This window comes from Accipiter gentilis, chromosome 10 (assembly GCF_929443795.1).
Source record: "Accipiter gentilis chromosome 10, bAccGen1.1, whole genome shotgun sequence".
NCBI lineage: Eukaryota > Metazoa > Chordata > Aves > Accipitriformes > Accipitridae > Astur > Astur gentilis.
In genome coordinates, this window is record NC_064889.1 from 3255314 (window position 1) to 3271946 (window position 16633).

Consider the following 16633-nt stretch of genomic DNA (forward strand, 5'->3'; position numbering starts at 1 on the left):
AGACTCCTGCACTGCCCACGAGTCCCAGTCACCTCCCATTGCGCAATTTATTATATGGGAAGCTGCAAGACAGGTGAGATGAACAGAGATGGAGGGTGGAGGAGGAGGTGCCTGGGGTATCAGTTCCACATGCTGCCATCCCTGTGCATCCAGGACAAGTTAAGAAACGTATGAGCAATAGCAGTGGGTATCGCTGTGTAAGGTTGATTGACTAACACACACCTCCGAAGTAGGAGCCATCTGCCAGCTTGGTCTCCTTGTTGCCTTTGGTGAGGACGCTCACCACCCCGTGCTGGATGAAGTACATCTTCTTGCCAATGGTGCCCTCCCGGATGATGTAATCCCCTGGCTGAAACACCTCGAACCGCAACTTGGTCAACATGGATGTCACAAAGTTGGGATCTGCATTGGCAAAGAGGGGCATGGAGGCAACCAGCTTCCGGCAGTTGAAGTTTATGATTTCCTGACCATGATGTGATGCAAAAGAGAGAGAGAGAAAGAGAGAGTGGGAAGGGGGAGAAAAGATGGGACAGGGAGCAGAAAAGACACACATATGTTTAGTCAACATCTAATAGCCTTTGAAGATCCCCCACTTAACATCTACATTACAAAGTGGGGGAAAAAAAATTTCTGTTCCCTTAGTCTGGCTCCCCCAGTGCAGGCTGGAATGGGCTTCTAGATGCTCAGAGCATGTAGCAGTGCAAGCTGAAGCTGACAGCTTGGCACCATGCCTCATGGCTTTCCTTCATATGCTTTCTCTCTGAGCAGGGACAATACCCCCCAACTTCCCAAATACACACAATATACCTCTTTCTGCAGGAAACCTTGGACTGTGAGAGAAGTGCATAGCACTGGTGAAATGCTGTATGAAAAAGCCCAGGGCTCCTCTCTGGGAAAATGTTATAACTCACCTTGGCAGCCCTACATTCTCTGTTGCCCTTGCTTGTCAATGAGATATTAAACAGCACAAATGTGCCAAGGTGCTTAGAGAAAGAATTATCCCGGGCAGATGGGGACAGGGTCAAGAGAGGGGAGGGAGAGGTGCCCAGCAGTCACTGGGGCATGGGCTGGATCATCAACCTCAGATGAAGAAAACCCAATTCAGCTGTTCAGCTGTCATATAGCAGACAGGGACTGTGCCTCCTCCTGTGGCTTAGGGTCACCTGGAGGGTATGACAGCACTTTCCACTGCACAGGAGCTGCTCTGTGCCATGTCAGCTCAGACTCAGAAAGCAGCAGAAAGCGATACTGAGTAAATCACCTCAGCAAAACACTCCACAGCCAAGCAGGGAGGGAGCATCTGGATGACTGGAGCAAGAAGAAAGAGAGTTGGGGAAGCATCTGTCTCCTCCTCACTGGGATTCTTTTCAGGTTTGCCCTTTGAGGCTTCAGCAGAACTAGTTTTAAAATATGACTGGTAGATCCTCAGTTCTTCTCTCTCCTATGGAGGTACATTACTGGGGGGAGGAAGACAGAAGGAAGACCGCTTCTAGTGCTCATGGGTGACACTGGAGGCATATACTAGGGAGAACCTGCACTGCTAGGATTCAGCTATGGAAGGGGGTTTTCTGTAAAGACTCCTTTGAAGGGTGTGCCCTGCTAGAAGGCTCCTCCTTCCTTTGACTCTACATGCTGTTACAGCTGATGGAGGGGGCACAGAAGAGGCCAGCACACCGTGCAAAGGTTTATATAAACACATGAGATACAGCTTAATATTAGGGAGCACAAGGTGGGAGCTTACTGAGATGCCGTAGCAGGTAGCAGTACACATTTGCATGGGGAGGGAAGGGGTCTTGCAGAAGTGTGAGGTAACAGCAAGGCACTTTCCAGAGTGCTCTCCTGCAGGGGCTATTTGGGAAAGGGGATGACATTGCCAGAAGTTGCCATGACCTCAAAAGGTGCCAAGATGTACCTATTCACATACTGAGTGGGTGGCAGGGCCTGCATATTGCAGCCCCCACTGCCTTTACGTCAGACATCTCTTGTGCCGCAGCAATTAACAGACTCAGGCAGGAGTCCTGCAAATGCCAAAGGCCTGGGTTTCTCTCTCCACAGCAGTGACTTCTGCCGTGACCAAGGCAAGGGAATACCAGATGTACACCAATGGCTAGGACAGTGACTCCCTCTGAATGAAACTGTCTCCGACAAAGACATAGCCAAGCTGTGGACCACATTCTTCTTGGCCTTGCTCTCCTAGAAAGTTAGGCACAGCACAGCAACAGGTACAGCCCCAAGCAAAATGGGGCCTTTATGGCTGCTCAGACACATGGATGTGCTGTCTCTGCTGGGCGTGACACCAGAGCACGCACACAGCCAGGGCTAATGGGGAAGCTGGACTCCCACCACTCCTGTCACCTGATGGTGTCCTCTGCAAAGTAGTAGGACAGGACACTGCAAACCAGGAACTCCACAGCTGCTGAAGGTGACAGGAACATGCACTGCCCATTCACTGCCCCCTCCTTACCTCTCGGAGGGGCTCACTCAGCTCTCCCAGGATGCTCTCCTCATCAAACATCTTCCCCTGGTAGCGGTGCTCATAGTAATCATGGATGCGCTGCCGCATGTCTGCTGGGAGCTTGTGGAAAGACATATACTGTTCCACTTGTTTGTACTGTGCAGGGGAGAGAGGAAGAGAAGGAGTCACCAGGACATGCGACAAATGGTGCCCGCTCATGGACAAGCACATGCTAGACCGTACCCATACCTGCTTTCTTCACGCCAAGCCAGGCCCAGGCAGATAAATCTGGTGCAGGGGAGAGCAACTGTCTGAACACATGGGCAGTTTTTAGACATCTTTGGTATATTTCCCAAATGGCTGCCCCATGTTTTAACCTTTAAACTTATCCTCAGCCAGTTACACTGTGGAGACAACTTCTCATTCCCTGGGTGCTGAGCAGCCCAGGTGCCTGTTTTCCCCTACACACAGAGCAAAAGCTGGGAGCAGAGATGAGTAAGAGGTGCTCAGCTGGGAATCTCCTCTCAGCAAATATTGCTGAGTGAAGACTGTCCAAACCCTGTGCAGAACGAGAGCAAGGAAATTACAGAGTGCCCTCAAGAGAAGGTTTTCCCACGGCACATGGCAGAATGGGGGCCAGGGTGTATGACCTGGCAGCTTGGCTCTAGACCAGTAAGTGATGTGCAGCACCTTGAGGACTCAGCCAAGCACAGGAACCCACTGTACCAGGGGCCATACAAAACAGCAGAACACAGTTCTGCCTTGGATGTTCATAGTCACAAACTGAAGGACACATACAGACAGAAATCTGAGTTACTCAGTTGAAGCTGCAGTACCCGTGGCCTGCTTTTCCTCTCCTCTGCGTTATTCTTGTCTGCCCCACTATGATGGCACTTTTGCTCTCCCACCTGGGGCTGCACAGGTCCCTATTTTCTTCACCTTTTGCTTGGTCTCTATTGCCCCATGCACTTGTGCTATCTAACTTGTCCATGTTTTTACCTAATAATTTGCATTTCCATCATGTCACTTAGAGGGGAATATAAGGGCACGCTCTGACTGATGCAGAGCAGTATTTGGGGATGAATGGTGCTTTCTATGAATAAATGACACTACCTCAAGGGCACAAGACTGTAAATGGGTCCACTTGCCTTGAAGGTGCTGCAGGGACAAGGTATGTCCATTGCAATTGTCATGTTCCCTCCCACTCGTACATAGCACAGAATATGATCCTGACCGTATACCATACTAAATAATGCTGACAAAAGGACAACGCTCCCCCTTTGCCTTCCATCTTTCCCCTCTTCTCCCCAATAAATCTGTCCCTGAATGTCCCTTTACTGCAGCTTGTGCTGAAGAGCCTAATTACCGAACTTCTGCTCATTACAGACCTCCCCTGCACACACCAGTGTCACTCTGCTCTCAGTACAGTCTGTGCTGGCACTGCCTTGCATGCTAACAACTTGATCTGCACCAGAGAGGAGAAGGAATTACTCTAAGAAGCCAAGGTGGCAGAGGGGACACTCGGGGTTTCCTGGCATTTCCAGAGCTTTTTGTCTGTTGCTAGCAGCAGAGGAGCTGGCTGTAAATATTCATGATCACTACAGCATGATCAAAGTCAAGCAAGTCACCACCTCCCCACAGGGAGCCAAGCAGAGAATTGGCAATGAATGCTGCACTTTATTATTTGGATTGCTGAAGTTCTGTAGAGACTGGCAGGACGCTATGTCAGGTGGTGCTATGCTGGGTGCTGCACAGAGTCTGCAGCTTGTAAATGAGGGAGATAAAGGGAGCAGAAACCAACATCTCGCATGTGGACAACTCACTGGTCTAAGCCTGTTGAGAACTTTGCAGGTTATGCTCTTAAATACTGGAAGTTTAAAGGCTTGGCTCAGATGCCTAAACATAGATGTCTGCTGCAACTGCAGCATTTGAGACATCCATGGGACCTGGCGAATCTGACATAGGATATGCAGGACACTCATTATGGAAAGGGAAATCATTAGGCACTAGCTTTTGCTGACTCAGGTTTATTAAATTCATCCTAAATCCAGAAACAGTTCTCCTTGTTTTAATCCTGCCTTTTTGTTGAATAAATTATTTGCCAAAAATATCACTTATACTCTCAGTTTTAGCCCAATGTCTTGAAATGGACTACTGACCAGTGTGACAAGATGCCTCTCATCACCTGCTGCCAGCCACCTGCCAGCTACCCCTCTTCTCTCCACCATAAGCACTTGCTATCAATCTTCAACTGACCTTTGCTTCTCGGGAAAAATACCCCCAGCTTCTCAGATTCACAAGCACCGGCTGGATGGGGTGGCTCAGACTCTTTGCTTATTCACTGCTCTACATGGATTTATTGCTTTGTAACAAAGAGCAATAAATTACTGCTCTGCAAAGTCCCTAGGGCTTGTCAGATTCTCCTACAATCACTGTCCCTACATAAGGCTCAGAGTAAAAACAGGACAAATTTACTTCAACAGAAAAAAAGGTTCTGCTTCTGATTAAAAACATGGTTATAAAAGAAAATTGTAAAATAAGAAACCATAATTCTCTGTCATAGTTAAGAAGTACACATCTTGGCCCTCCTGTCTTTGCTAGTGCCACCTCCTCTCACCCACACCAGCTGGTGAGTTTTGTGGGCTCTTAACTCTCCCTCACACACAGATGGAGTCTGCAGAGGTGCTCAGAAATGAAAGCATCAGCCCCTTCTCTCTATGTTCGGTAAATTGAAGATTCATGTGGGGTTTTCCCCCTTTCCTTGGAGCTGCTCAACCAGGCTGAAGGCCACCACTCTTGCAGCAACAAGCATCAACAGCGACTAACCGAAAGGCCACTAAAAAACTGCATGAGGGAGGGCCTTTCAATGTGTAGTAGGAGGTACATCTCTTCTCAGCTCTACGCTCTAACCAAGAGCACGCCTGAGGTCACCAGCAACTCTCAGTGGTGGAACAAAGCAAAGGGGTAAGGGTAATCGTGCGGTGAACGTCAACAGCAGAGTGCGTGGGGATTAAAGTCGTTGCCTGATAACCCTGAATTGACAGGTCTTCCTTTTTTAACTGAGGCCCTGATAGCGTGCAGATCTGGCACTCTCTAAAGCCACTTCATGCCCTCTTGAGTTGGCACCCCTTTGAGTGCCTTTCAGATGTGGCCAGGCCTAACCCAACAGCCCCCTTTTGCATCCTTTCTCCCTTGTACTTGTCTGTTCTCATCTCCATGTCCCCAGTCTGACCTGTGCTCAGAGGAACGCACAGAGATTAGTGGCCTCTCTGAGTTCAGCTAAAAAGACTCATTAAGGAATTATTTAAATCTCTCTGAAGACAATAGAGTCCATTTAAATCCTAACTCATTTTTTTAAAGTGTTTCTCCTCAAATAAGCCCTTGAAGGAGGTATTAATATATCAAAAGGAAACCATTTAGCTGAGTATTTTTCCTTCTATAACTGGCCACTTTCCCTAGTTGTCTCATGACTTCCCTCCCCTTCTACCAAAGCTCAGATCACTCACAGTCCAAAGGGAACTAAATATTTTCAACTCCTTCCATGCCCTCAATCCCTGTCATGAATCCTCCTCTCTCTGGCAGTAATAAATCAGTGGCTGAAAAGGCTCGACTATTTCCTTGCCCTACTTCTGAACTTAAAACGGATCCTGCATCTTCTCTCTTCTTTTGCTCCACACACATCACTCTTCCGAGCTTCAGATAAATGCTGGTTTCCATTTTTGCATCTCAGTTAATTCAAACACACTTACACACTTTCACAGTATGCCTACCAACATGGGCACACCCCCATAACCTACTGTAATGAAGGCACTTGGGATGCTTGTCTACCTCTATCCAAAGATAAATATACATTTCCTATACAGAGCTGTTGTACTGTTTACATCCTTCCAGAAACAGGCTGAAATCTCTGTGGGACGTAGCTTAATCTTGGTCACAGTCTCCAGATATGGACTCCATGAAAGTCAACAGAGATGTACTTGCATAAGAAAAAGGAGAATTGAGCAGAGTAATGCGTTTTCAGTTAAGTGAAAAATTATGATGCTCTTGACAGTATTTCAAATGCTGGTAGTACACATCCCGTGAGACTCGATTAAGATACACATAAGCAGCCACGACATACAATGTTGTGGCTCTATCAAGTAAATTAGTGCTTCACAGGGGTAAAGATCAACTCATGAGATTCACCAGATGGAGTGTCTTGATGGGACACAGTTGCATCTTTGTTTTATTTAATCTGACCTATGATTAGGAGTAAAACAATGCAGCTCTCCAGCATTTAATAATCATCAAAACCAAATAAACGGTTCCTTTTTTTTTTTTTGTCTTTTAAGTCATTTATATTCCCATCCTCAGGATTTGTTCTATGACCAGATCTACATCTTACTCAAAATGATCGAGACACATGTTCTCATGGAGTCAAATGACTCCAGGAGTGAGTGTTTTAAAGGAAGAAAAGGGAACTTCTGTAACATGATAAAATCATGCTGACACTGCTGGTGTAATCTTTGTTGGTTTCTCTTTACAGAGCTCCGTGCTTGTACATATTTAGTGTCAGTCTTTGCTTATATAATTTTGCTCTTTCCTCTTGCTGAAATTTTACTGAGAACCGTTACTGGTGCAGGCTATCACAGTTTATCCGGAGTCTGCCAACACTTAGGAATGCAGTTGGCTCTACACACATACTCATGCTCAAGAGCACTGCCCTGCTGTTCTCCAACAAGAATATAGACATTCATAAAATTAAATGTGCACAGGGCTGTCTTCTCCGTAGCAATAGGAAGGTGATTGAGGGGGACTGTATTCAGGCATATGCTGTCCTTTCCATATTCCCCAGCTCCCAGGCAGCAAGAGGATGGGCTTACAGAGGAGGCTGAAGCAGGAGCTGAATTCCTTCACAGAGAGAACCAAAGGAAACTCTAAATGAATTAGTAAGTGGAAAGACAGCTGGGTTGCCTGCATGAGAGGAGTGGTAGTTGTGGGAGAGGATCAGAGTGTGGTACAGGCAAATTGTAGCAGGTTGTATAGGAACCGGTGGTTATTTCAATACCAATTCAACCAAAACAACTCAGACCACATCTAGCACAGCAGCAAACATTATCAGTGCTACTTTTGCTTTCTCATTCATGAGCTAAATGTAAACCCACGTCGATCTACTCTTCAGCTTTGGAAGCTATTTGATAGCTACCTCCATTCTGCAAAAAGCTTTATGTAATATACCTGGTTCTGAGTTCTTCCAAAGAGTGGGTTAATTTTGTACCACAGCACTAGCTCAATTTTCTACAGGAAGATGACTTTTAATTGTTGCATGTTAAATGCTGAAAAACATGGAACACTTTTACCCTTACTGCAGTGATACCTTCAGAAATTGCCTTACCTAGAATCAGGCTCTTTATTTCTTGCTGTGTTACAAAGACCACAGACACTAGCAGAAAATTCCTGGAGCTTTTTCCCCACTTTCTATACAACATTCACTACACTGAGGATGGCTGCAATGGTCAGCTGCTAGAGCTGCCTCCCCTTGCTGTTAATCAGTAGCTGTTCAGGCAAGGATTATGCTTCAGGATTATATTTCTGAGCTGTGAGATGTCAACAGGCTGTGTAGGGTCAATTATGAGCCTGATGAAACAGTTGTTTACTTCTGCCCATCAGCTGCATTGCTGCAGTAGCCACAGCACAAGCCAGGGAACCCCACCATGGGGGATGGTGCCGTTAGCACATAGCACTGAGTTTGTATTCACACACCCGGAGGACATGCCTGGCTCTGCTGCAAGCAATGGAAATGTCTGCTAACTTCAGGGATACAAGGAGAGCAGACCCAAGAACTTTGGGATAAATCTCTTTGCCTTAAATGTTGTGGGCAATGCCCCATTTGTATGCTCTTACAGGTGCTCAGCCTTAAGGTCTAATCCTGTGCATCACGGGAAGGTAGTGCAATGATGAATGTATTAGGTACAAACCTGTACAACATGGCTACAGAAACAGCTTGTTTTCCATGACTAGCTCCAGCCTGGGAAAAGCACCTGAAGAGGATGCCTTGCTGGGTTTGAGAGGTCACATCCTAGCATAAGTCAGTAATCCAGCATAGGAAACTTTTGGACCTGGTCAATGAATCTTCTATTATTCATTAAGCACTGTGAAACTTGTATCACAGGATATTCTGGAGATGTCAGGTCATGTCACAGGATTACATATCTGGAGGTGTTATGGGGAAAAAGAGATCAACATTACTTTTATCAGAAGAGCAAAATGAGAGAGATGAGGTAAAATCTTGCCACCAGACAAAAGCCAGGGATAGCGAAAAGGGAACAGTGAGTCTGTGCCATTTGAAATCAGTATTGCTGGGAGCAGCCTTTTGCCAGGAGAGATGGCTCAGCAGGGAGGCTTAGATCTTCGCATTATGATATATTTATTTATTTATTTATTTACAGTTCAAGTGCCAAAATGAATTTCAAAACTGATAATGAAGTTTGAAATCCCACACCGGGATACGAAGAACTGCTGAGGCAAGAGCACTTCCCTTTCCGTGACAACACATGCAGTGCGTGCATGCACAAACATACTGCTCAGACCAGGCTGTCATCGACATTGCTCAAGAACAGAACTATTTGTCTGGCTTCCACTCTCAGAAATAAGATGTCAAAATCCTAGCTATAATCACAGTATCTCTGATACAGCAAACCAAGACAAATCCCTAACATAAACCTGCTGACGGAAGGCAGTCTACACAGCAGCTTCGTTTTTCCTTCTGTAAAGATGTGCTACAAAGGCACTGCAATGTCACTGACTCCTTCCCTCCCTTGTTCGTGGGAGCATGGAGAAGGTACTGCATGTACCCCTGCACTTCATCATACAGTCATACAGGCACTGCCGCCCCTAAGATGGACACTCACACACCTGGGCACTGAACTGTCTACTTTAAGTGCTGATGACCACCTCATAGATATCAAGACATTTTTTACAGCTTCAGAATGGGGCTTCTTTTAGTAACACATGGGTAAACAGTTTCAAGGAATAGTAAGTTCACCAATGAAATATTCTTTTGCAAGAACAAAAACTACTCGACCCCAGTTTAGTTAAGGCCATAAAGGGAGGGCAATTTGAACTGCAAGATGTTTTTAAAAGAAACCATTAGGTTTTCCTTCAGAAAACATTTCCATTTTATAACCAGCCCAGGATTCTTTCATGAAAACCATTAAATAACCTTAAAACAATTGACACAAATTTCTGATTTTTTTGGTTTAGCTGAACTGAACGAATCATTATTTATACCACCTCATTACCTATTTCTTACAAACATTCTTCTAAAATCGAGATGGATGTAGTATCTGTAAAAGGACAGCTGCCTTGCAGCGCTGGATGCACAATCCTGAGCCAGCCATTCTCACCAAATTTTGGCTGCTTATTGCCTAAAAGCAGTTAGAGACTGAATCACAGAGTTAAAGAATGATATAAGTTGGAAGGGACCTCTGGGGATCGGTCATGTGGTCCACATCCCCACGCAAAGGAGGGCCAGCATACGTCAGGTTGCAATTTTCTGGCAGCCTCCTTGGACTTACTATCTCATGTGGGTGGGTATGCAGAGCAGGTGGGGATGGAGGACCCTTTGCTATTCCAGCCATTCTTTAATACATCGGGGGAAGCCAGACCCCTCCTGTTAACTTAAGCTGCATCTAACCTTGCTCCTTTCACTTGCTGACTCTGGACTGCAAACCAGCCAGAAAACCCAGGCCTGATTACAGAAAATACTACCTAGAGGCAGTGCTGAAACACCAAGCCCAGTGCACATCAGAAGCCCTTGCTTCTAGATACAATAAATAAAGCACATCATTTATAAGCCTTGTTATCAACCCCAAATGCTTTGATTGACAGTAACATGGGATATAATAGTTCTCAGGCCATCTCTTAACAGACTGAGATAATACACAACTAGTGCAGTCATAACAGGATAAAGCAAGGCTCTCCAAACTTTTTCCAATTAGGAAATTTGATTAAATTATGCATTTGATTAAATTTTTCAGACACCTTTAATTTCTGGAGTGCTGCACACTCCCTACCCTCTCCTTCACACACATTACCAGAAGAGTAAGGAAGCTTTGCAGCTTTCCTGACATCCAGAACTGAGACGTTAGCTCAGGAGGAGACTTCTACATAACCCCTCTGAACTCCAGGAATCTGGAAATGTCACCTGAGAACCTACAGACATTGGTGACCAATCATCTTGGGAATGTCACTTCAAATCTTGTCCAGACTGGTAATAAACATGAAATTTCCAATCTGACAGCTTTGTGGCAGAGTAAGCGTGGGAATAATGACGGTCTTTGCCCAACTCCACACTAACAGAGCAGCTGACACTAGCTATTTTAATGTATCTGTGCTGTGTCATCCCCAAGGTAGCACTGGCTGAGCCAACCCTGGAGCCACAAGAATTAATACTGCTTTGGTACAGTGCTGTGCTTGAGTTAATTAGCTCTGCTTAAAGGAGGGGTGGAGAGGGGCTAATCAGCAAGGGCATGTTGCCAGGCTAATGTGATTATACTGTATTCAGGACCCCAGCTAGGATCTCTGCACTGAATTCCCTGCACAGGTTCATTTGGAGGCAGCTCAGAACACCGAACTGCACAGTAGAACAGCCTAAAAACACAGGAGTAGCCATGAAGGGTCAGGCTGAGGGCTCCTCTCATCTGGTGGTGTGTCTCTGACAGTTTCAGGTGCTTTGAGGAAAAGGAGAACGAATGAGAGAGGCACACAGCAATCCAGGTCCTGGCCATACCTTCCTAGCTTTTCTGACAAAAGCAGATTAGGGATACCCACTGCCAGGGGTTGTATCTGCATGTTAGCATTCAACATTTGAAAGATTTTCCTTACATGAATTTGTCTGAATAGTCTGCGGCTAATCAAACTTTGGACCTCCGCAGCACCCTGTAGCTCTTAGAGTTCTACAGTTTAATTACATACCATTAAAAAATCCAAATCACTCCTTAAACCTGTTGCCTAGTAAGACTCTATACTGCTGGTCTCCAAAAAAGAGCAAGGACTGACTAAGCCCAGAAGACAGATTTTCAGCTCTTGTAGTAGACAGGCACAATGGCAGTGTCTCACTTTCCCTGTAATTAATATTGGTCTAACATCTGCTTTGTTCTCCAACAGAGATGGCACATTCCAGTTGTTATGCTTCAGCATTTACAATTACTAAATTTTCCCCAATTAGTCTTTGCTGAATCCAGGCTGATGACAGAAGGGCTGAAGTGTTGATAGTTGGACAGTAAAGTGCTTTTTTGCTTGGATAGACAGACCATGGGATAAACCTGTGGCAAGAAGGACTGTGCTGATGATTAAGCAGGGCAGTTTCAGGAACTGAGAGGTGATAGCATTAGTGCTTCTGTAGGATTTATAGACTGATTCTCTCTTTAGTGTTACCTGCTTGCCCACTTGCAACTGTGCTGCAGCAGGTGATTCTTCAGAATAATGACAAGTGAATATGCAAGTATCTATCCAGTTTCAATATATATTTTAAGAACAAGAGGCATTGGACAGACTGGCCAGGAAGGAAGAGGAGCAGGGGAATGAATGTGGAGTGCAGAGAGCTTGAAAGAATGCCAGTGTAGCAGACAGATCTTGAGGAGAGATGAGGCTCTGCAAGGAGAGATTACGGCTTTACTGGGCTCTGCAATGCTGACAGCAGCAATTCCTACCTCTCATCAGTCATTCTTCCATATGTACCTGAGAAGATAACACACGAGAGTTGAGCCTCTCTGCAGGATGCTCATCACTGCTTGCATCCTGCTGGGATGGGAGAGTGAAGCCCAGAGTCTCTCTCGGCGTTGTTCCAAGGAGCATGGCTGCAGTAAGCAGCACAATCACTGCTCTCAAAAGCCTCAAGGTTACAGAGTCTGCTGGGGAGGATGGTGTGTATCTGTGTGGTGACTTGACATAAATATTAATCCAGCTGAGCTTTAGGATTAGAGAAAGAAATTAATAGGGGAATCTGCAAAAAGCATGAAAATAACTTGCGTATCGGTTTAGTTTATTCATCTCCTGGGCAGGAAACACTCTTCCTCTCTTGTGAGCCACAGTTACTGCAGGTTGCGGGGTAATTTTGCAGTCAATTATGAACTTACATGTTAAGGCTTGAGCTGATCCACAAATAACTGAAAAGGGCCTTGCACCTCTGCTCTTGCTTATGGACTTCCTCCACTAGCACCCTGCACCAGCCCTGGAACTCAGTGGACTCTACAGTAAGCTAATTCAACCCAGTAATCTGGCAGAAAACTAATCTGGAAAAAAGAAATCAGCTCAGTAGAGGTCTGAGAAGCATGAAAGGTGGTGCACAAGAGTGAAACGGTGCAGTTGAGAATAATGGCAGGGAGCACTGGGTGAGAACAGGTATGTGAGGCTTCCCCACTTTGGTCAAAGCTGTTGAATCAATTCACTTATAATATGTAACTGCACAGCATGACTTGGGAAATTTTTCTATCAGAATCCTTCAGGATGGACTTGTAGTAATACTCTCTCACATGTAGGAAATAGACACCAATCTTGGGTGCAAAAATGTTTTGGTGTTAGACACCAGACTGGGTTAAGAGAGAAGAGTCAGCTCCTGATCCTGTCACTGACTCTCTCTGTGACCACGGGCAAGTAATTTAGGGCATGACACACTCTGCAATGCAAGATGGGACAGACAAGTCCCTTCTAAGTTTGCCTCTGGGACCAGAAATAAAACAGTCTCACTTCAGACTACCAGATCTAAAGAGCTATTCTGATTCAGAGCTTTTTAAGGGAGGCACAGAGCCAGACGTACGTGATGGCTGTGCCACTTCCAGTGCCTAAGCTGATGTGAGTGCTCTGTGCCACATGGGACTCTCCACTTGTACCCAGAAACCTCGGCACTACACTGTCTTGGAAGGTACACCTTCCCTTTCCAAATTCCCCATGCTTCCTACCACCCCATCGATCGGCTACAGCTTCCCTGCCTTGCAGAAACCAGCATAGCATGAAGTCAGATGCTACAGGAGGACATTTAGACAGGACTGGGATTGAATGTCCAAATGTTCAATGAATCCAACCCAGAGTGAGACAAGCCTGCTACCGAAGCCAACAGACAGCACATCTTGGCTTTTATTCCTGTTCTCAAAAGCCCTGTTTGTACAAGCGAAGAACAAGCTGGTTTGGCAGAGATCTAGACAATCTGAAACTTTACCACAAATTCACTCCTGAACCTTGTCCTGAAGGTTACACAAAGCAAAGCCTGTCAGTACTGTTACTAGCTATAACCTGTCCTGTCACTACGTTATTTCTGCCATTCCTCTCCCTCCCCACCCTCTCTCCTTTCTTTGGCTACTGCCAGAACAGCTGCTAAAGTCTCTGTAGCCTGAGCCTCTGCTGAGGTGAGAGGCAGAGCCCTGTTTGCAGCCCAAAGGTGTACTCAGCAGAGGTCTCTCAACTGCTGTCTGCTTCCACCAATCGACCTCCAAACTTGTTGAGATTCTTTGCTTGTAATATGCTTCAACAGACACATTGTCCCATGAGGACTGAACTAAATTGAGTTGCAGGGCTGCAAATCACAAAGCAGCCTCATTTTAATTATGGCTATTCAAGTGCTAAGGAATGCAGAAAGTAAATACATATTTGTTTTTAGGCCATCATTTGTCCCATTTGCAAGAGGAAAATGAACGTACTCAATCCCTGAGGCATTAATCCTAGGAGAATACCTTGGGAAATGAACCTGCTATAAGCACTACACAAGAAATACACCCTTTCTTAAACCCTCTACTCACTGCTTTTGTCGCAAAGCTTTTCTCCTGGATCTATTAACCCTCTTGTTCACATCTCCACATTCTAATAAGGCTTTAGCATTTCACACTTCTGCCACCCCCGCCGCAGTCCTTGCTGGCTCACTGGTGACTTATTTCCCTGAGCACTGACTGGAATCCAACTTCCACGGTCAAGTTCTGCCCTTGTCTTCAGACCTGGCTTGAGAAAAAAATCATAGTGCCCAGTCCTGTAGGTGTAAACTTGGCTGCAGCTAGGTTGACCAGGTGGTTGGATTTGCAAATCAGTCCTTGACTTCTATGCTACTTCAAACACATTTGAATATATACTCTGCATACACAGATTTGATCAGCTTGCACTCCTAGTGCTGCAGTGTCCTTCTCTTTGGCACGCTTTACCCTCAATTAGAATTAGTCCAGCCAATCTGTAACACAATGGTAAAACTCTATACAAAGCCCACTGCTCCAGTTGCATCCCAGTCCTCCACACTTCTCCCGGGCTTTTCCCACTTTTGGCCCTAGCTGTGGTTTGAGATCATCCCTATCCTCAAAGCATGATTCAGCCTCTGGTCATCTTTGCTTTCACTCTCTGCCCTACTCTCTTTCCAGGGCCCAGCATTGTAATCCTCACGTCTCAAACCTGTTCTTAGGCCATCTAACAAATCCTTTCTCCCACCTCCACCCTGAACCAAAAATTCACCTAGCCTGTGCATGCTAGCCATAGTTTACCCACTTGAATAACACCTACCCTTTCACCTAATCAAACTGCACCTGGCAGGGTCAGAATAGGGCTAGCAACTAATTCTTCCTCTTCTTAATCTTCAGATCAAATGTATCCATAAGATCCTGACCAGAAGACCTCCTTGCCTACAGCATCCTCAGCCCTACTAATCAAGGGCAGTTACTTTTGTTGATGCCTAAAAGTAACCTACAGCCTTTGTGGTGAAGTCTTTTCCTCACCTCTGAGATGCACAGGCCCTTGCTCTTAGTTGCACACAGTCACTCTTCAATTAGCTCTCCTGTTTTGTAGAGGTGCAGGCCTACTGGTTCAACCAGACGTTGAAGGCAGAAGTTTTGCCTGTCTATGTCCTAAAGGTAAAAGTATCATTGCACCAGCAGCCCCTTTGCGTTAGATAACAAAATGTCATTGTACAGACAGCGATATACTGAAGGCACGGAAAGAGGGAATGAATTGTCGCAGTTCCATGAGATACCCCTCATCAGCTGAATCACAGTAACTGACCCTGTTTGTCCCTTACCATCTTACAAATTCACAGCATCACCTTAAACCCACCACCACCAGTTACTGCTGCTGCAGTGGTAACCTGATCAGTTGTGACATTTCTGTCTGTGCCCTACATTATGCAATTCAACAACTGTGCAATTAATTTGATAGCTACCTGGGGAACCTGTTCGGAGCTCCTGAGCTTTGATCTGTGCTTTGGGGTTTGTTATGTAGTTTCACTCATGAGCACTGAAGTGAATAATCCAGATACTTTTAAAGAAAGTACTTGCTAAACAAAAGCTGCACATTCTGGAACATTCACTTGGGATTTGAAACAAGATCTCGGAAAGGAAAAAGTGACTTCCAATTTTAGATACCAGTGACATTGATAATGTTGATCCAACAAGACAGTCAGAGACAACAAGAATCACCCACTTGCCCTACTATTATTCATCTGATCTTGCATCTATTTCCTCCAGAGGGTCTGTTTGAGCAAACGGATGGGTATGATTACCAATAAACTGCCATGGTGACAAAGACACCGCTCCTTTGGCCTTTCACATGGGTCACTGACAGCCCTGGCTTCCTCCAGACAGTGCGGAAACCACCCCTGGGTCACATAAGGGTTGCAAAGCCCAGTCCTTACCTTCTCCTGGTACTGACGCCGTGAGGAGTCCAGAGATTGGATTAGGGCTGTGGCATGGCCGATGAACATGGCATAGCAGGTGGCACCGACAATCATGCTCAGCATAGTGAGCCACACATCTGACATGCCAACGGGTGCCTGCTGCCCATACCCAATGCAGAGCATGTGACTCATTGCCTTGAACAGCGCATAGGAATACTGCTTCCCCCAGGAGTCATTCTAAAGAGACAGATAGACAGACAAAGCTTTAGCAGTGGGACAAGACATTCTCTGAGATGTACACATTTCAGAAAAGGATACCTAACGTTAGACCTGAAAGTCCATGTTTAAAGCACCTCTATATGTTAAACAAGCAACTTAATTCTTTGATGGCTTGGAAGTGCTGGGCACAGTCAATTTAAAAAAAAAGCCCAAATTCAGTCATCTGACATTAACTGACTTTGGCCAGGGTTTTTACAAATTCCATGTACTCTTTCCAGCAAAACTTTCCAGAAAGGAAGCCAGACAGTCTGACACACTGGTAACCTGGGATAAACTTA

At 45.6% G+C, this 16633-nt stretch overlaps 1 protein-coding gene across 1 annotated transcript in view; it reads right to left on the minus strand.

Moving 5' to 3' along the window:
- The window catches only part of HCN4 (hyperpolarization activated cyclic nucleotide gated potassium channel 4), a 105114-nt gene that overhangs the window by 16477 nt on the left and 72004 nt on the right, over positions 1–16633 (minus strand). The window contains exons 4-6 of the mRNA XM_049812393.1: positions 16095–16313; positions 2465–2611; positions 223–463 (exon numbers count right to left, since the gene is read on the minus strand). Of these exons, the coding sequence (XP_049668350.1) occupies positions 223–463; positions 2465–2611; positions 16095–16313 (607 nt within the window). The remainder of the gene's footprint in view (positions 1–222; positions 464–2464; positions 2612–16094; positions 16314–16633) is intronic.